The sequence below is a fragment of the Chionomys nivalis genome, chromosome 22, assembly GCF_950005125.1.
Source record: "Chionomys nivalis chromosome 22, mChiNiv1.1, whole genome shotgun sequence".
Lineage (NCBI taxonomy): Eukaryota > Metazoa > Chordata > Mammalia > Rodentia > Cricetidae > Chionomys > Chionomys nivalis.
Genome location: NC_080107.1, coordinates 26,559,028 through 26,579,429, shown reverse-complemented (window position 1 = coordinate 26,579,429; position 20,402 = coordinate 26,559,028). Strand labels below are relative to the sequence as shown.

At 45.2% G+C, this 20,402-nt stretch overlaps 1 protein-coding gene across 2 annotated transcripts in view; it reads right to left on the bottom strand.

Annotated features, from left to right (window-relative positions):
• Nucleotides 1–5,663, bottom strand: part of Cacnb4 (calcium voltage-gated channel auxiliary subunit beta 4) — a 252,035-nt gene extending 246,372 nt beyond the window's left edge. The window contains exons 1-2 of one of the 2 annotated variants that reach the window (XM_057755680.1): nucleotides 5,322–5,663; nucleotides 4,797–4,880 (exon numbers count right to left, since the gene is read on the bottom strand). In XM_057755680.1, the coding sequence (XP_057611663.1) occupies nucleotides 4,797–4,880; nucleotides 5,322–5,381 (144 nt within the window). In that variant the 5' untranslated portion in view covers nucleotides 5,382–5,663. Of the gene's footprint in view, nucleotides 1–4,796; nucleotides 4,881–5,085; nucleotides 5,213–5,321 lie in introns of those variants that run through there. The other variant, XM_057755681.1, reaches the window with a different exon arrangement.
• Nucleotides 5,664–20,402: the final 14,739 nt, after the last annotated feature.

The window sequence follows — 20,402 nt, the reverse complement described above, 5'->3', positions numbered from 1 at the left end:
ATACACACACATGTGCACATGAACTTATCCACATCCGTACATATCTGTGCACATGCACCTACACACACCTGCACACACATGTGCACATGAACATATCCACACCCATACACACACATGTGCACATGAACTTAGCCACACCTGTACACACACATGTGCACATGCACCTACACACACCTGCACACACATGTGCACATGCACCTACACACACCCCTACACACACATATGCACATGCACCTACCCACACCTGTACACACCACACACACACATTTTCCCTTTTCTGTTCTTGAAATGGAGTAGGCTCTTGAGGCTATTTTACCTTATGCAATACAAAAGAAGTAAGAGATTGCTTGTAAAACTGAAGCCTAGGACAGTCGCAGATGTAATCTTTGCTTATTGGGATGGCCCAGTTTAGACTCCAGCCCTCATAACATCGAAAAGTTCAAACAGCCATGCGGGCACAGGTGGAGGAAAAGCAACCCCACATGCCAAAAGCCCCAGCAGAGTTCTCAGCTGGTAGCCCGGACCAACTGCCAACCACATGTGTGAAGCTATTTTGGACCTCCCCACCATCCCTGTGCCCACGTAATATCACGCAAGGCAGAAGAGCTATCTGGTCAGTGCTCAGAAATAAATTGTTTTAAGCTATGAAATTCGGGGTCAGGGAGGTTTGTTAGGAAGCAATCTCTGCCTTTCAGCAGAAATTCATCCCCGAAGCCATCCTCTCCACTCATTCAAATGGGCATGCACTGAAAACAGGCGATGCCCAATGGCAAGGGTGCAGAGATGGAGTGCAGACATTCCCTCACCCTCCTGGCGCTCGAGTCAGTCGGGGACAAACACTGAGAGAGATCTAGTCCGTCTTGAGTTGCAGTGGAGAGGTGCTACTAGAGATGAGCACAGGCACGTTGTGCCAGAAGCACCTCCTTAGAAAATATACCTAATCAGGGAGCTTAGAAAAAGAAGTCAGACTAAATCCTTAAGCTAAGGCAGGAGAACAGTCATGAATTTGAGATTAGCCTGTGCTACGGAGTGAGACAGTAACCTCCCCCCCCCCCGCCAAAAAAAATCCCACAAGATCTAAACTCTTAGATCTTGAGGAATCTTAAAAGCTCATAGTACAAGAGCACGACAAAGTCCTTCACACAGGCACTCAGCATGTGCAAAGGGCCTGAGGCAGGAGGATGGTGCCTTTAAGCTCTGAAGTCAGACATAAGAGATTACCAGATAAAGGCCAGACCCTACAAAGGGCTTCATAAAAGTATGCTCAATAAGAAGAAAACCAACCAACCCCCTCATCCAATTTTCTTTTCAAACCCAAGTGGGAAGAGGGCTAAGTTAATACTCTGCCATCCATGACACAGATTCTGTGAAACCCGTGCACAGTCACTGGTCACTGTGCCTGCCTGCTGCCACCTCCACTGGACTGTTTGTGTCCCCTCTGTCTCCACAACTTGATGATAAAACTCTTAGAGTACAAAATCTAAGCCCCTTCATTCTTCTCTCACAGTGCCTATCCGTGAGCCGGAGACAAACAAATGCTGAAGTGCTTCTCCAAGACCTGAGCAAGCCACAGACACAGGCTCTATCCACAAACAGCCTATCGGAGACCTCCTGGGAGAGAATCCCATGACCACGCCGAGAAAGCCATCCCCGTGATAGCAGCATCCATTGGAAGTTCTTGCTGTAAAGCATCCTGCCCTTCTAACTTTAGAATTTCATCCTTTGTGGAGAGCAAGAGCATGCCTTTAGACTCTGTACACACTGAAACATCACGGGTGCAAGCCATTCCTGGGTGACCTGTGTTCACTCTGGAAGGTCACAGGCTTACGTCCTTTGGGGATCGTCTGCCTTTCTCTCAGTAGCAAAACAGTTCATCTTCTCACCTTTCCTCAAGGAAACCATTGAGTGGCTTCCTGGATCCATTCCAAACCCTCATGCCTCCTAAACTGGGGGAGCTAGCAATCTAGCAGACAGGGGAAAATGGAAAAACTTTCTGCGGGTGAGACTCAGAGGAATGGCAAAGCCTTCCTTTGGTTCAAGTCTGAGGGTTCAGTAGCAATTGACCCAGGTATATATCAACTATCAACCGCAGCTTGCAGCCTGAGACTGCCCCCTACAGAGACCTTAGGAGACTAGCTAAGCTCTGCTTGTGCCAAACACAGTAGTTTCTGAGCGTTGTAGCGGGTGCCCTCCATCAGAGTGAGCACAGCTCACCCGGTCCTGGCTTTTCCACATGTGTGTCTGTCATGTCGGTACCTGACATTTCTTCATTCCCAGTCAGGTTTCCAGGACCAAGCTGTGGACGACCAGGCAGCCCCTCTCGGTATCCGTGTTTTCAGACCAGCCTGTGTGTATATGCAAACACTTCCGTGTGCGTATACATACACACAAAGGTAGCAAAACGCCCGCCAGGCCAAAGGAGGAAAACTGTCCTCATTATTAAACCTGCGACTGCCCCTCTTAACGTTTGTCTAGTCTATATCTGGAGCAACGTATGGAATATTTTTAGTGAAAGTTCTTTCTCCATTAAATGTAAATGTGAATTGAGCAGAATGTGAAACATCACCAGCACGTCACAGTATGGAGAATTCAGAAGCTGGAGAGAGGGTTTAATGGGCTAATGTGCTTCCTGCCAACTAACGGGCAACTGAGTTCAACACCTGGGACTCACATGGCGGAAGGAGAGAAGAGACTCTGCATGTTGTCCTCCAACCTCCGCGTGCACACGGTAGCCCCACCCCCACACAATCATCAACCTATATAATTTTAAATTTTTAACTATTTAAATATTAATAAGCCACTGTCACTCTTTAGAGGGTTCTGTTAAAGGGTTTTGTCCAATTGCATTCAGAGGACGCTATTAAACAGTCATTCACAATTATTTCTCATTCCATCAAAAAATATGAATCTGTCCTTCTGAAATGTAGCCATTTAGAGAGGGCTATATGATGCTATTTAAATTAGATGATGTTTAGCGGAGTATTGTGTTATGAAGGTCCCCCAAAAATAGATATTGTTTTGTGCCAAAATTAAGAATATTATCCGTTACAATTAATTCTTGAATTTGGACCATTTTATGAAATCAGTACACCCAGTTTCAGAAAGATTTATAAACTATATTTATTCTCAAAACCTGCACTGGTCTAAGTAAATCTCAAAACTATCTTTGCAATATATTTGTTATGTTGTTAAGCCTACATACAGCAGCCCACTTTACAAGATTGCGGGTTTGTGTGTGTGTGTGTATGTTGTATAGTTTCAATCATTTACTGACATAAAATAGGAAAATATTATATAGGATAGTGTTAGAAAGGATATTGTTTTATTTGGGCTCAGAATGTAAAGTAGAGGTGGTGTAAATTCAAAGGTCTCACTCTAACAACTCACAGGATACACTACTGTATAGTTAGTATTTCCAAGAATCTGCACTACCAAAACGAGTGCCTAGAAAATAAACATAAAGAACTCAAAGAGTTGCATAATTCAAAAATATTTAAATTGAGCAATGGGTCCCCCTTATCAAATACACAAATAATCCCCGCTCTGCCAAGAGGGTAGTGTGTGTTTTCACAATGGTGCAGAATCCGAACATGTTTGAATAACGTGAATGCTTAGTGCACGCACACCACACTGCGTTACAAATTGATAGCCAAAGGTTCTGTTTCTGCAAAAAGCACAAATGTGCAGGGAAATATTACCCGAATACGCTTTATAGGCCTTTTAAGAGCTGTCAGAGCCCAATTTTGAGTCTAAATCGTATTGTACTTTGAAAATATGTTTAAACTAATTATCAAAAAAAAACAAAAAACAAAACAAAAAACGCGGCTGCCATAGTAATTTAGAATCACAGGACACCACGTTCTGGGTGACCTAGAGAGAAAAGTATTTCTCAAGGTCACTCCTGCAGTCCAGAGCAGAACCTGGGATAAATGCTTCAAGGGGCAATGACCAGACTTCCTAACCCACCAGACTTCCTAACCACACTCCAAAGAGGGATCAAGGTGAGCACTTCGGCGTGCCTTCTCCAGCATCTAGCGGCTCCGAAGGTTCCATTAACAACACTGGCTAGCGCGAAAACTGAGGGCCGATTTGCTTCCTCAAGGTGACAAGCACTTGAGGACCGAGCATTGCTAGCGACCTTCGGTTCGAACTACTTGCCCCTGACCACGAGTAAAGAAAGCACCCAAAAGCAAGCGCGACGAGGTGCGGAGCAGCCAGACCCAGGGAACAGCGCCCGCGCTGGCTTATTTAGGTCTCACCAGACCGCTGGTCCCGTCAGTCCGTAATTACGCGAAATCGATGAAGCTGTGCCAAAATGAGACTAAACTTTTCTGTTCAAAGTGTCTTCCTTTTGGCCAGAACTCAGAGAACTCTCTCAAGAATGTGAAAGTATTCAAAATAGGACAAAGATCGGAGAAATCCTCTAACTCTCAGCGCGCATCAAATCAGGTCACCCGTGTCCCTCCGTGCACCGAAGGTGGGCCAGGAACACTTCTAGCTCCTAAATTCAGTGTCCCCGACCAAGGTCCCTGTCCGTCCCAACCCAAGTCCACAAGCACAAACTAACTTCCCAGAGCGACAGAGAGACGTCGGGACGCGAACACTAGGAAGCCAGGGTAGCAGGAGAGGAGGGACGGAGCTGGAAGCAGACGCTGGGGTGGCTGGACCCCAGGACTAGGGAGCGGAGAGCAGAGGGACGAGGACCGAGCCCCGAACCCGGAACGGCGCGCACCGGACTCGTGCTCCGGGGCAGGGGACCGCGCTGGGTCCCGGCTCCCGGTGGCCGGGCCTCCTACCTGTCTGAGAATGAAGCTGGTGGAAGTAGTGCTGCCATCGGATCTTTTCAACCTGCTCCTCCGGGTCGTGGTGCCTCGGGCCACCTGAACTCAATAAAAACCGGGGCCAGAAAGAAGCCAGTGAGGACCGCAGCGCGGAACCAGCCGGGCTTGCGGGGCTGGAGTCCTCCTGGGGAACATCACCCCGGGGACCCCGAAACCCGCGCCCTAGTCTCCCCGGCGCCTCCCAACGCTCCCATTCCCACCCCTCACCCCGAGCTGGGCGCTCCCCGCCTCCCCGAGCACCCACCACATCCATTAACAAAGCGTCGCGGGTGCGGGGTCGAAGTCCCCGGCATCGGCGACAGGAGGCTGCGGACTCTGGAGCCCGAGCGCTGAGCCCGGTAGCCGGGATAGGAGGAGGAGAGGAGGGGGGAGGAGCGGGCAGGAGGCGCGGAGGAGGGAGCCGCGGCTCGGGACCAGCGCCCCGCACTCGCGGCACCAAGGCGGGGCGCGGGGCGGCGCGGGTGGAGGAGGGGGCGGTACCTGCGAGCCGGGGGAGTGCGGCCCGTCCGCCGCCCCGTTCTTGGCGTAGGAGGACGACATGGTTCAGAGGCGCCGCATGGCCCTCGCGGTGCGGTGGGCGGAGGGTGCGGGCCCCGCGAGGCCCGGTGCGGGCGGAGGGGGAGGCAGGACTTCCCTACCCGGCTCCTGGCCCCGCGCCGGCTCGCGGGCCGCCTGCCCGCACTTCGCCGAGCGCCGCACCTTAAAGGGGCCGGGGCGCTTCCCCCGCGCCCTCGGCGAGCTCCAGGCCAGGGGGCTTCTCGGTTCTCGTCTCGCCGAGCTTTGGGGAGAAGTGCTTTCCCACCCCGAGAGCGCTCGACAGCAGAGCTTTCCAGAGGATGGAGGGAGGGGAAAAAATCTGAGATGGGGGTGGAAGGATTAAAATAGTCTGCACAGTTTAAAATGAGACAAAGGTGGCACGGTTCATGAATCAGGACTTGGGGAGGGAAGCTGGTGCAGTGTGGCGGGGAGTGGGCAGAGCGTGAGTGAGTGAGTGTGTGTGTGTGTGTGTGTGTGTGTGTGTGTGTGTGTCCCTGCACTTGAATTTGAAAAGGACAAGACTGACTCCTCCTTCCGCGACTTTCCTCATCACCCCACTTTGGTAAGGCACAGGGTTTTGTGATGTTTTTATTAGTGGAATTTTGTTTGTTTGCTGGGTTTTGGTTTTTTATTGGTTGGGCAACGCTACCCTCGGAGCCGCGAGTTACACACACCGAGGCAGGCGTGGGAGAGCCTGCCCACCGGAGTCTGACTGGAGATGCAGCCCCACTGGAGACCGGAGTGTCCTAAGTAGTTTTGAAGGTCACAAGACCTGATAAAAAAGCAGGTGTTGGCCACGTGCCTCCCATTTGTATAGCTGTTTCCAGGAGAACAAACTCATGCTGAAGTTCAACCTTGCTTCCCTTCTGCAAACACATGCAGATGTACTTGAGATCAAATTCGAAACAAGGGGATCCTAGAAGGAAGAAATCTGAAATAATAAAGAGGGAAGAAAAATATGTGAACTCAAAAAAAAATAGATTTTTAACTACAGTTACCGCTGGAGAGAGTCGCCATTAACTTAGACATAAAATCACTAAGGCAGTCCCCCTCGCCCTGCATTAAGTGTTTTATTTACTTATAAAAACAACTGCTGTGCTTACTTTTCCATCCATTACACACTTTCTTTACAGTTCCACCCCTTCACTTAATCCAGTCTTTGGGTTTGAAAACGTGCGCGCGCGCACACACACACACACACCACACACAACACACCCCACAACCCCAATCCATCTACACAGTACAGGAAAAGCCATTTTTTTGAAACCACTTTGCTCAAGTTACTGTTTTTTAAGGTAAAGTCCCAGCTCTGTGATGTAACAACCAGACTTCTCTGCCTGGCCTTAGATACCCACACTCCCAAACTCGGCCCTCCACATTGGCTTCTCTTTGCAAACCCAGAGAGCAGGCAGGACCAATCACTGCTCTTACCCAGCTACCAGTAGGCTTCAGCATCACAGCTTCGGAGTGTGTCCATGGCATCTGCCCTCCATCCAATCTACACACCACCTAGCATTCTCTGAGCCTGTTCGGCTCACTCTTCCTCCACGGAGATTCATTCTGACCCTTGTGGTCCTGGATTGTCCTGTGCCGGAAAAACTGGAGCATTTATTCTCTAGATATTTGGCCCAGGCTGTCTTAGTTTATTAATTCTCACTTTTGCAAAAATCTAATTTGCAAATTAGCTCATTGGTATCTATATAGTTTTTATGTAGTAGATGCCCCATGAAGTTTATGGGTAAGGGTCCATCTGAAAGTATAGACAGGAACATAGCGGACAATGAGGGCTGCTGAGAAGTCAAGAACAATGGCACTGGGTTTTGATCCTACTGCACGTACTGGCCTTGTGGGAGCCTAGGCTGTTTGGATGCTCACCTTCCTAGACCTGGAAGGAGGTGGGAGATCCTTGGACCTCCCACAGGGCAGGGAACCCTGACTGCTGGGGGGGGGGCTGCTGAGGGAGGGGGAGGGAAATGGGAGGCGGTGGCGGGGAGGAGGCAGAAATCTTTAATAAATAAATTAATTAATTAAAAAAAAGTAGAGACAGCCTACCACCTCTGCCACTTTAGTTGCCGTTCTCTATCCAGTTTTAGTTTGGAACCCTTTTCTTAGTTGTTGCTTCATCAATACACACAGATTAAATGGTTGTGCAGGCTCTGGCTTCTCATTGCCCGGTTTCACTGGCTGAGTTATCAAAATGGAATTCACACCAGCCAGACAGCAGAAGGAGTTCTGCGTAACTGCCTATCAGCAAAAGCAGCGAGAGTTATTAATTCACCTCTAGACATGGGCCCGATGGGCACACCAATATGCAGAAGATGGTTAAGAAAATCCCCAGAACCTCAGAAAACGAAGTGTGTGTCTGTGGCATTCCAGCCAAGGCCTGTCCCCTTTCTCCTCCCTTCCCATGCAGAGAGGGAAACTCCACCCCACTCAGGTGTAGTCAGAAACACAGGACTTCCTCTCCTCTTAGCTCCCACTTAGGGAGGGGGTTACTTTTCCTGAGAGAGATGCTGTTCCCTCCCCCAGCTACCTGTTGCTGGGACCAAGTTCATAGTGAGCATGGCAGGATAGTAAAGGTTGCCCTCTGACCATCCCCACTCATGTGATGGAGATTCTATGTTGCCCACAGTCTCATTGAGAGTACTGGGGTCCTGATGGAACTGCTTCTGGATCATGAAGAGACAAGCCAGGGGAACCTAAGACTGCTACCAGGCTATCCTCTTCTAAAATGATGCCAATGTGGGGGTTTAGATGAGAATGCCCCCATGGGCTCATATGTCTGAATGGCTGGTTCCTAGTTAGTGGAACTGTTTGAGAAGGATGGGAAGGTGTGACCTTGTTGGAGGAGGTGTGACACTGGGCATTCACAAGGCTCAATCTTGCTGTCTGCAGCTTTTGGATCAGATATGAGCTCTTGGCTACTGCTCCAGCACCCATGCTTCAGTGTGTGCTACCACAATCCCCACTGTGAGGGTCACAGGCTAACCCTCTGAAAATGTAAGCAAGCCTCTAATTAAATGCTTAATTTGTAAGTTGCCTTGGTCATGATGTCTCCTCACAGCAATAGAATAGTAATTAAGGCACACACAGAAAGAGTTATGCCATTGTTCCTACCCCCAGCACCAGGGAGAAATGAAGTTGGATTCTTATCTCACACTAGCCTATAAAAACTCAAAATCTAAATTAGAAATCTCAATAAAAGGTCTAGAAATATAAAATCATTAGAAGGAAACAGAACAGTAAATCATGACCTTGGACTTGGCAGTGGATTCTTAAACATGACATCAAAGCACAGGCCAAAAGAAAAAAAGCAAGCATTGGAGTTCATCAAAATCAAAAACGTTGGTGCTTACGAGGTTACAATCAAGAAAGTGAAAAGACAACCCCCAGGTTGGGCCTGGATATCGCTCAAGTGGGCAGAGGATCTGAAAATATATACCAGTGGTCACAAAGCATGTGAAAAGTGTCTAATAACACCAGCCATCCGGAGCGTGCAACTCAGAACCACCATGCGCTTCAACTGCCGTCTTAAAGCTCATGCTGAAATTTAATTATATCCTAACAGTATTAGGGAGATCATTTTACCATAAGGGTTCTACTCTGAGAATGGAATTAGTCCATTAGAAGCAGGTACTTTGGCTCCCGTTTGCTATGTCTTGGCCCTTCTGCCTTCAGCTATAAGATGGCACAGAAGGCCTTCACTAGATGCCAGCACCTTGACCTTGAGCATTCTACCTCTAGAATTATGTAAAAACATTAAATTATTGCTCATTATACATTATCTAGTCTCGAGTCTTCTGTAATAATAGCACAAACCAATGTGAGACAGCTACCACCACACACCAACTAGAATATATCTACCGCTATATTAGGCAAGGGGCTCAAGAGATGGCTCCGTGGTTAAGAGCATTTTTTTTTTTTTTGCTCTTACAGAGGCCTTGAGTTCAGTTCCCAGGACTCACATGGTAACTCTAGGTCCAGGGGGATCCAATGGCCTCTTCTGGCCTCCACCACTCTGCATGCCCATGGGAAACAGACACACATGCTGGCGAAACCTCTATGCACATAAAATTTAAAATTCTTTTTTAAACATTATGCCGAGTGAAAGAAAGCATTCACCAAGTCGCAGGTTTGTATGATTCCTTTTCTTTGAAATGTCCAGAATAAGCAAATATATACACACAGAAAATAGATTCGAGATTGCTTAGGGTTGGAGAGGCTCAAGAAATCATAGCTCCAGGGTATAAGGTGCCTTTTTAATATGTGCATTACCATGTATGTGGTGTGTGTATGTGTGCGTGTATAGTGTATGTGGTGTGTGTACGCATGTGTGCATGTACTCTGTGTGTGTGTGTGTGTGTGTCTGTTCTCCTGTGTGGGCAAGTACACATGGAAGCCTGGCCTTGGGTGTCTTCCTCAGGAATTTTTCACATTATTTACTGAGGAGGCTCTCTTGCTGAACTCAGAGATCCCTGAGTCCGCTAGGAAGCTAGAGAGCCTGGCCCAGGAGTCCTGTCCCTGCCTCCTGAGCTCTGCTTTTATGTGGGTGCCAAGACTCTGAATTCTGGTCTTTGTCCAGCAAGTGTTTTATTCACTGAGCCGCATCCCTGGCATCCAAGGGCTTTGTTTTCCAAATGAGCTCACTATTATAAGGATGGATAGGGTGATTACTGCACACTTGTACACTTACACAAATTACACTGATTTATCTGGGCACCGTGGCACACTCGGGAAGCTGAGGCAAGAAGATGGCCTGAGCGTGTGAATCTGAGAGCAGCCTGGGAAACACAGAAAGACTTCGCCTTGAACAAAACCAAACTTAAAAGTCTTGAATATTCTTTAAATAGATAAGTTGTAACATATGTGAATTCTCTGACAGTTAAGCTGTTATTTTTAATTCTTTTGATCTTAAAAAAATAATTGCAAATGTATTACAGAGCTAAGAGCAAATAGAAAACACACCACGCCTAGCACAAAGTATACCTGACTCTGCATTTGATGAGGTTTTTAGATACAGCAAGTCTAAAGCATGATTGATCCAAGAAAGTAAAAAACTGATTTGAGGGCTAAATTTAAATGAAAACCTTTGCTCAGTGACAGGATTTTACCATGAAGCTCGTGAATTACCAGTACTAGCATGAGGGCATCTTCCTCCGGCAGCTACATGGCATCTCTTTGACTCTGCCTACTCTCTCCTCCTCTATCTGCTTGGAATTCCTGCCTTGCCCTATTCTGCACTGCAATAGGCCCAAAGAAGATTCTTTATTAACCAATGATATTTACAGGATACAGAGGGAAATCCCACATCACCTTCCCTTTTTCATCTAAATAAAAAGAAAGGTTTTAACTTTAACATAGTAAAATTACATATAACAAAACAGGTATCAAGCAAGAATATCAGTTACAATATTTATATCTACTTTATCTTTTATCATAACTTAGGAAAATATAATTATAACTATCTATTCTTCAACTCTATCAAAAACCCCAGAAGGATATAATATTACCTAAGTTAACAGGAAGTGCATTGTAAGCAACTATCAAAACTCTAGAATTGGCAGAGACATCTTGCTTCCTGGAAAGTCACCCAAAGTTCTTCCATAACATTGGAGCACCCATCTTCAGCCTACAGGCCCATAGTATCTGGCAGACTTTCCCATGAAGCAGGAAATTCAAAGATCTGTTCTGCTTGTACTAGCAAAGTTCATCAGCTGCTTTCTTCTGTGTCCTGCAGATTGTCTGACTGTTTCTTTCATGAAGCAGGAACCCCGGAGGACTGTCTCACCTTTACATAAGTTCAGCAGTCATTTTTCTGTGGGTCCTGCATGTCCAGTTCATACAGCACACCATCAAGCAATCCAGGAAAGAGCAGTTTCTTACACAAATGGCTAACAACTCCATAAGGAGTCTCTTTGATGCCCATCACCCTCTTGAAGTAGTTTGGTGCTGTCAGGAGAAGATGTGTCTCATTGTCATGAAAAATCCTAAGTTTTAAAAACATTTAAAATGCCATATTCTGTTAGTCTTTGAAAGGTTTGAAGAATCAATTATCCATCTGAAATATATTTCTGTAAATCTAGAAAACCTAACTAACATGACTACAAGCTTGACTATTATAGACAACTATCTACTAACCTGTATTTCTTAATTATATATTACATTTATGTATTTATTTTTACTCAAAAATTTCCAGCTCCTCCAATTTCCCTTCCCCATCCCTTTCCCCCTCCCTATATACGTTACATTTTTAAATGAGCTGCACAAACACAATACCTTAAACAAGAGCAGAAATATATATACACAAAATTGACCTTAAATTTGTATCAATAAATCAAGAGTCATACCAATGCAAAGTATTCATTTCTATAGGATATTCCCTTCAAATATAAACAAACATTTATAAACAATCATTTATGGAATTTGGGTGTTGTTCTCTAGACTACTTCCTGCTGATTGGGGGCACTGTTAATTGGGTTTTTCATGAGGTACCCTGTGTGGTAGGTCCATCTCAGTCAGCAGTCCCGAAGCTGTCATGGATGTTGGACCATCTGGCCATTGCTTCAGGGGTTCTTGTTTGATTAAACCACATTAGTTTGGAAGGAGTCCACAGGTTTTCATCCTCTGTGGAAACAAAAGCAGAACCTCTTTTCCAAAAAAGACCTTTAAACTGTATATGCTAGTTTAGCTTAGTACCCATACAATGAAATGTCTCTCCGTACTTATCTCATTCACAGTCAAAAAAATTCATAGAAAACACAATAGTATATATAATCCAGACTCTTTGTGTATTTTCCATCTTTGTGTGGTTTATTTTTCTTTACTCCTTTGATCTATGACTGTCTGTACTCTGTCTCTTTACAGACTTTATTTTTTTAAACCATTTACTTCCTTTTTTAACTGTCTATATTCTTTTTCTTCTCTCTCCCAAGCCTATATACATTTTTTTAAACACACTGTTCTACTTAGAGGTCTTTTATGTCTGAATCTGTCCTATTGTGTATCTGAAATCCTTTTCTGTTCAGGAGTGCTTGTTAAAATGCTAAGTGGTGTGTCTAGGACTAAGTCTGCTTTGCCTTTTGGTTTCACACAGTCCAACACAGTGGAGGAACATTCGTTGCCTCTGAGACTGCGGTGTAGGAGCCGTCCTCACCACCTCAACTCTGGGAAGCACCATACAGCTTATAAATCATTTTTATCTGAGTAAAAGCTAAATCTGCCTTGCGGCACACTGCGTGGCCTGGAAATATCTCTGTATATGGCAGTGGGAATCCTCCATGCTCCCCTACCTGTGCACGCCTAGCAGGCCTGATCCAGTCACTTGTCCAGGCAGGGGTGCTGAGCAGCAGGCATGCTCTCAGCTACTTTTCTCTTAACCCCAAGTGGGCATACAAGCACTGGGACCCAAAGTGTGTGGCTTGCCACGCAGGCTAGCCCAAGTAGTTCCGGATCCATTCTGTAGGCAGAGGCTGCTTGTTCGTTTCCCGGCTGCCCAGACCCGAAAGAATCACACAGAAACTGTATTAATTGCAATACTGTTTGGCCAATAGCTTAAGTGTATTTCTAGCTATCTCTTACATATTAAATTAACCCATTTCTATTATTTTATATTTTACCACGAGGCTTGTGGAATACTGGTACCGGCGCAAGGATGTCTTTCTTCTCTGGTGGCTATGTGGCATCTCTTTAACTCCACCTACTCTCTCCTCCTCTATCTGCTTGGAATTCCTGTCTTGCCCTATTCAGTGCTGCAATAAGCCCAAAGAAGACTTTTTATTAACCAATGGTATTCACAGCATATGGAGGGAATCCCACATTACCATATAAGCAATAAATATAAGTAGGACTGAGTTTGGGTATGATGGCAGACACCTGTAATTTCAGCACTCAGGAGGCTGAGGCAGGAGAATTGTCATAAGCTCAAGGGCCAGCCCAAGTCAGCCTGTCACAAAAAATAAAAGAGCATATAAAAATAAAATAATATTGAAATATAACTCTTAGTATAAAATATCCCTTCAAGATATAATAAGTAAATAGTTACATAAGTAAATGAGTATGTAAAAGATAAACCTTCAACACAGAACTGCAGGCAAAGGTACCAGACTAGGCAGGATGCTAATGTAGGGAAGTAAATAATTCAATTCTCTGAACTGCCTTCACAATCTTTCTATGACTCTATTTTTAAAATCCTAAAATTTTAGAATTGCAAGATAAGTTAGTAACTCATTTAAAACAAATTCAACAACTAGCAAATCAGAAATCTGAGATAAAGAGAATGAATTAATCCAGAGCAAGGGCAAGTTACTACCCTCTGCTTTATTAGAACATAGAATCCTGCTGGAACACTGTCAGCAATAAACACTTCATAAACTTCATGTACCACTGATGTATTTTCCTAAGTGTTTCCTGAAGCCGAAGTCCTCCTATTCAAGGTACTCTTTAAAAGAGCAAAACAAATGAGCAAATAAAGTATTTGTAGAACAAAGCCCAGGACAATACGATAACTGTGGGTTTATATTTAAAAATCAAATCATATTTTGTCCAAGGGCTATGAACTAAGAATATTGTTTTGCTATGGTTTGGATCTGAAACGTCCCAGACAGGCTCATGTAATGAACACTTGGTCTCAGCTGGCAATATAGTTTGGGGATTTGTGGAACCTTTTGGACCTAGGGCCTAGGTGATGGTCATAACTTACAAATGGTGGCACTTGAAGGTTAAAGGCTACTCCCCAATTCAGGCCTGGCCCTCTGCTTCCTGATTCATCAGCTACAGCATGCCATACTGCAGGTTCCCTCTACCTTAGATGGAGTCCAGTCTGATGACAACATCTTAAATCCTGAGTTAAAGCAAAACTCTTTCTCCCTTAAATCACTCTCAATTATAATTAGTTGCACAGCAATGACAAGTGGGTTTGCTGCTGTGATACGTCTGACCATGTGGTCTGCAGGGTGAACGTGGAAGACTTGGAGCACAGGAGGCCTGGATATGCTGTCACTCTATGAGTCATTCTGGTGAGCGCGAGAAAGACAAGAAAGCATCAGAATTGTGGACAGGGCCGGGGAACCGGCTCAGCTAGTAAAAGTGCTGCATATGGTTTTGTGTAGCCTTTTACATTTATGACCAAATGCTGCATAAGTGTACAGAATTTTCACCTTTATTTTTTTTTATTGGGGTGTAGAATAGGGTGTTTTTATACCATACAGTCCAGGCTGGCCTCAAACTCCATGCAATCCTCCTGCCTCAACCACCAGATCCTGGAATTACAAGGTATGAAGCACCATATACAGCTGTCGTCTTCTTTCTTGCTCAAGAATTTCTCCAAGATTATTCTGCTCTGATGCTTTGATCCACATCCTGAAATTGTTTAAAGGTACAAAAGCTATGGATATTTGCAATATTAAAGATTACAGTCATGAAAAATGGATAACACACCTTTCTTTGAAGTTTTATATACATTTTTATTGGCAGATATTAATAGTATGAAATGTTCCATTCTGATGTTTTCCTACAGATATTTTGATCATGTTCACACGCCTCCTATAACCCTCTCTTGTGATCCTCTTTCCTTCTGTTGCCCCCTCATCAAACTTGAAAATCCAACCCACATGAAGACATTCTTCCCTGATAAAATCTTGAAGGGCACAAAGGATTCAGATGGCTATGGAAACATAGCTCAAAGCAAGTTGTAAGCACAATCACCGTGAAGATGAGTGACACGCGTCTCTGGAGTAGTGGCTTCTATTTAGGTGCTACCTACTAGCTAATTATTTTATCCTATACTTCTTGTAGCCAGCACATTCACAGTGTTTTCTCTGTGTTCTGGCTTGTAGTCGAGACTGTGGCTCTGATGTAACTGCCTTCTCATTCCCTGGCCCAGGCTAAAGCAGGAGCTACAATCTGGGATACACTGACTCCAGGACAGACAGACACCTCTCATTTCTTCATCAGGAATAGGGAGAAATTGTTTGAGCCAATTAACAGTGTCACATAACTCCTGGAGTTTAACGTAAGAATACCTTGGGTGTACCTCAATGGAGGCAGTGAGCAGACATATTGTCTGACTAACCTGGTACCCCAAGAAAGAAAAAGGGGTCATCCATTGTATTTTTCTGAGGCAATGTGAAGATAGAGTCTTTAAATTAAATCTAATATTTGAGGTAGAATTTTTGAACCCTTTTTTGGTGTGGGTGGGCCAATAAGATATTATCCATATAGTGGATTACCAATGTCACGAGGAATTTTTTTTATATTTATTTATTTATTATGTATACAATATTCTGTCTGTGTGTCTGGAGCCAGAAGAGGGCATCAGATCTCACTTCAGATGGTTGTGAGCCACCATGTGGTTGCTGGGAATTGAACTCAGGACCTTTGGAAGAGCAGGCAGTGCTCTTAACCTCTGAGCCATCTCTCCAGCCCCGAGGAATTTTTTTTTAAGATTTGTTTATATTTATTTACTTATTATGTATACAGTATTCTCAGTATTCTATCTGCATGTATGCCTGCAGGCCAGAAGAGGGCACCAAATCCCATTACAGATGGTTGTGAGCCACCATGCGGTTGCTGGAATTGAACTTAGGACCTCTGGAAGAGCAGGCAATGCTCTTAACCTCTGAGCCTTCTCTCCAGGTCCTGAGGAATATTTTTTAGGGCTTGTTGCACATATATTTGACAAACTATGAGACTTTTCTTTATGCCTTGTGATAAGACTTTCCATTGTTAATGTTGTGCAGATTTGTGTACATTAGGCTACCAAACTGTAAAGGCAAACTGCTCTTTATCTTGTGGTGCCAGAAATATTGAGAAAAAAAAAAAGACTTTAATGTCTATTAATAAAATATACCATCCTGGGGAATAGCACCTAGGTGTGGCAAACCCACCTGGGGGGACCCTGTTTTTTCCATTTGTGTATTAATTTGTCTCATCTTGTAACAGATAGTATTCGTCTGACTTTTTCTTAATAACAAATATTGGAGTACTGAACCTGCTATGGGATGGTTCAATACGACCGAGAGAAAGCTGCTCCTTAACCAAATCTTCTAAAGCTGATAATTTGGGATCCACCGATCCATCCAAACTGTTTTGTTTGTGAGCCAATTTAAGGCTATAGGTTGTGGGATGACTTCATTAGAATGATGGTCAGTGGCCCTTAGGATTGGGGGTTAGGCCCTGCATAGTGAGGGCAGCAGGACTGTTGCCCTGATTGGCCCATATTATCATGTGATGATTATATCCTCATAAAGGGCCTTATCATCAGTAGTGAGGACAACACCCATTTTTCTTCCAAAAGGTTTCATCCCCAAAGGGAAAGGGGGCATCTGACACAATAGGCAGAATCTGCCTTGGTTACCGTGTAAGTCCTTCCAACAAACTTGGTGAACAGAGGTCTTAGAGGTGGAGTCACCACCCATCCCAGTAATGGTGGGGCCATTCTTGAATTCCAATGTGGGAAGGCTTTGGCATCATTGAGCAAGACAATGGTGGCATTGGCCCCAGTGTTCATCCATCCTTCAATGGGTTTACCACCTAGAAAAAGTCACCATGGGAGAAAATGGGGAAAAATGGGGAGGGTCCAAAAAGCTTGTGGCTTTGCTGAGTCAGCGTTCTCTGGGCTGAGAGTTGCCCCATTTGGAGTTTAAAGGCTGTTGTTGGGAGCTTCTACAGTCTCCTGCTCAATGATAGGACTTTTGGCATTTAGGGCATTTGGTCTTTGGACGAGCCCTGGAACAATCCCTATGTAAGTGGCCAGACTGTCCACATCCCTAGTAAGTATGGTCTGGTGGGCAGATTTATCATCCTTGTCAAGTTTGACATTAACCAAGGTACTGGTGGAAGTTGTAAGGGTGGAAATGGGCCCGTTCTGTGTGTCAATATCACGAGTAGCTAAGACCTACTTATAAATATCCTCATTTCTCACAGTGCAATGGCATTATGCGTGACGGTGTTGAGACCCTCCCAGGTTAGCTGTTTAATAAAAAATATCCTTGGTAGGGCCAGATGGGATGCACTTTTCAACAGCATTGGTGACACGGGTCAAAAATTCAGGGAATGGTTCCGCAGCCTGCTGGACCAGATTACAATAGTTTATACTGTCCTGGGCCCTACAAAGTTGGAGGGCCTTGAAGGCTAGGTCGGACACTTGCTGGAAATAGGCAATCACGGATTGTGATCCAGGATCAGTGTATTGTCCACGGCCAGTAAGCCTGTCGAGGGTGACATTGCAAATTTGTACAGGCTTGGGTCTCTGCTGCATCATCCCAGGCTGAGCGCCACTGGAGGAAAACTGAGGGGTCAAGACTAGCCTTTAACATAGTGTACCAATCGTAATGGGTTTGAAGCTGCATGGCCCATTGTCTGGGTACCTACTCAAAATAAGGGGAATCAGGGCCAGACTCATTAGCTGCCTTTCTAAGGGCCAAACCTGCAAGTGGAGTAGGGACCCAAGGTTGGGCAGTGGCACTGGGGCCCACGTTGACAGGTAAGGTGAAAGGATTGGTAGGGGAGTAGCTGTTGGCGGGAGGCAATTGCAAGTCACTCTGAGGGAGAGATTTAAGGACAGGTGACATTGCTGTCTGCCTAGTTCCAGCCTCCATAGGGGCAAAGGGCTGAATATCTTCCCCAAAATAGACTCAGTGGGTAACAAGGAGCGGGAAGGCTCATGTGGCTGCTCCATCACGTCCCCTGTTGAGAATTCACCATAAGGCGGAGGGGCCTCCAATGAGAGGGCGGACGTCTTTGGCACACAGTTGCCCATGACGGGGTATAGAGAAAAGGATCAAGCTAGTGGAAGTCGCCGCCACCTGAGAATGTTCCAGTTCCAGAAGGGAAAGGGGATTCAACCACAGTTGAGAGGTCAAAGCTTTTCTATGAATTAAGAGACCAGCCATCGCCCTGATGGTAGGAGAGGAAGTCCAACAGCCCACACTCCAAAGAGCGGTGGGAACTCTGTAAAGCAAGAGAGCCATAAAGCAATCCCGGCTCTCAGGCTGCGAGGGCATCTGTGCCAGGACAAGGACTGAAGAGAAAGGGAATGTTTGCAGACCCAGCATGCTGCTTATAGGGAGGGACTTCTGCAGCTTGTTAGGCCAGTTCAATCTACCTCCTGGGTGGTTAGCCCTTATGTGAAACTACCAGGATGAACTGAGTCACAATGGAGAGTTCCTAACCAGGATGACAAACGGGAAAGAAAAGTAAATGTAGGGTTAGGAAAGAAAGCTCCAGCTCACCAAGGGCTTAGAAAATGAAAACAGGGGTCAACTCACTGAAAACAGCTGAAGAGGGCAAATGCAAGATGCGGACAGAGAATCGGGATGGGACAGCAGCTGGGGACAGCAAACAGAAAGAAAAATGCCCCAAAGCGGGTAAGGAGGACCCAAAAAGAAAGCAAAGAAAGTGCCATGCAGCTCTTGTCTAAACTCAGTTTCGTCTTCATTTCATTTAGATTACATGCCTGTGCCAAGCACCAGGAATACAATTAAAATGTGCCCCTGAGTTCTAAAGGCTTCTTCAGACCTATGTAGGCTAGGAAATTAAGGCACAGTTCAAAACCCTACCCAACAGCAAGTGGGCCAATAAATTGGTAGATAAGATCTTTAATTTTCATTCACTTATAAAATCCAAACTAGAACTCAGATAGTCAAAGACGTTATCTTTCTAAGCCATTGGGACTTTACCCCGCAGGGTCACAACACTGTTGCTTTACGTCCTGGCATGGGATCCACTAAGCCAAAGCTTCTCTTCTAAAACCTTTTACTTTCCTCCTAGGAAGACCTTCCCAAGACCTCTGACCTCTGATCTTATTGAATCAAAAATGATGCATGTGGTCACCTCTGACTGCAAAGGAGTCTGGGAAGGCAGGCACCATTATTTTGCTTACTGACTTCTATACAGACTAATTTAAATGAGATGACCAGTTAGAAATGCATATTAAATATAACAAACTATACTGTCTACTACAGAGAGACACTGGAACAGAATGCAAGCAAGTGGGAACTGCTTCAAAAGCATAGCATTGTTTGGGGCCAGTGACATCATTTAACTCATTAAATGAGCAAAAGCATTCTAATAAGGAAAAAAATGTAACAGGACCAAATGATTGAGGCATGTGCAATGCAGGGGTGTGGGTCAGTCTAGCACACAGGAGTGGAAAAAAGGGAAAGATCAATGTTGCAATATGGCATTCAATGCAACAGAGGCCTGAGCTCACACTGGATCCTCCTACCCTCTAACCCCCCACCCTCAGGTACCTTTAAATGGTATGGAGAAACACAGGCATCTGCTTCAATACAGACCCCCTTATACTCAAAACCAAATGGGCCTTGATGTCATCTCTACTTCTTCATAAAACAGTGCTGGGTATACCTGAGTTCCTGGTTCCTTGGTGCTGGACCTAAACTGTGTGACAGAAACACACAATCTCTGAGCCCATCCCGTGCTACCAAGTTCTGATCTCAGGACCAGGCTTAGAGGCTAAATAGGGAGGATCTTGACTGTGAAATCTTGTCTTGGCTGCGGTGTGTTTATGTATTACAGTATATGCACACATAATAGCATTATACAGCTATAAAAGAAAATGAACCAGCACTCGGGAGGCAGAGGCAGGCGGATCTCTTGTGAGTTCGAGGCCAGCCTGGTCTACAAGAGCTAGTTCCAGGACAGGAACCAAAAGCTACGGAGAAACCCTGTCTCAAAAATAAAAAAAAAAAAAAAGAAGAAGAAGAAGAAGAAGTATTAATACATGATACAATAGAAACAAACAGCAAGTCAGGCGATGGTGGCACACACTTTTAATCCCAACACTCGGAGGCAGAGGCAGGCAGATCTCTGTGAGTTCAAGACCAGCCTGGTCTAGAGTGAGTTCTAGGGCAGGTTCCAAAGCTACATGAAAAACCTGTCATGTGGGGTGAGGAAGACCACAAACAGCAAAACCATCAAGCATAGCTCTGAGGTATAACATTTGCCTGACAAGCTCAAGGCTCTAGGAGTGGTCACCAGAAACAGAAACATGTTAAGTAAAAGCCA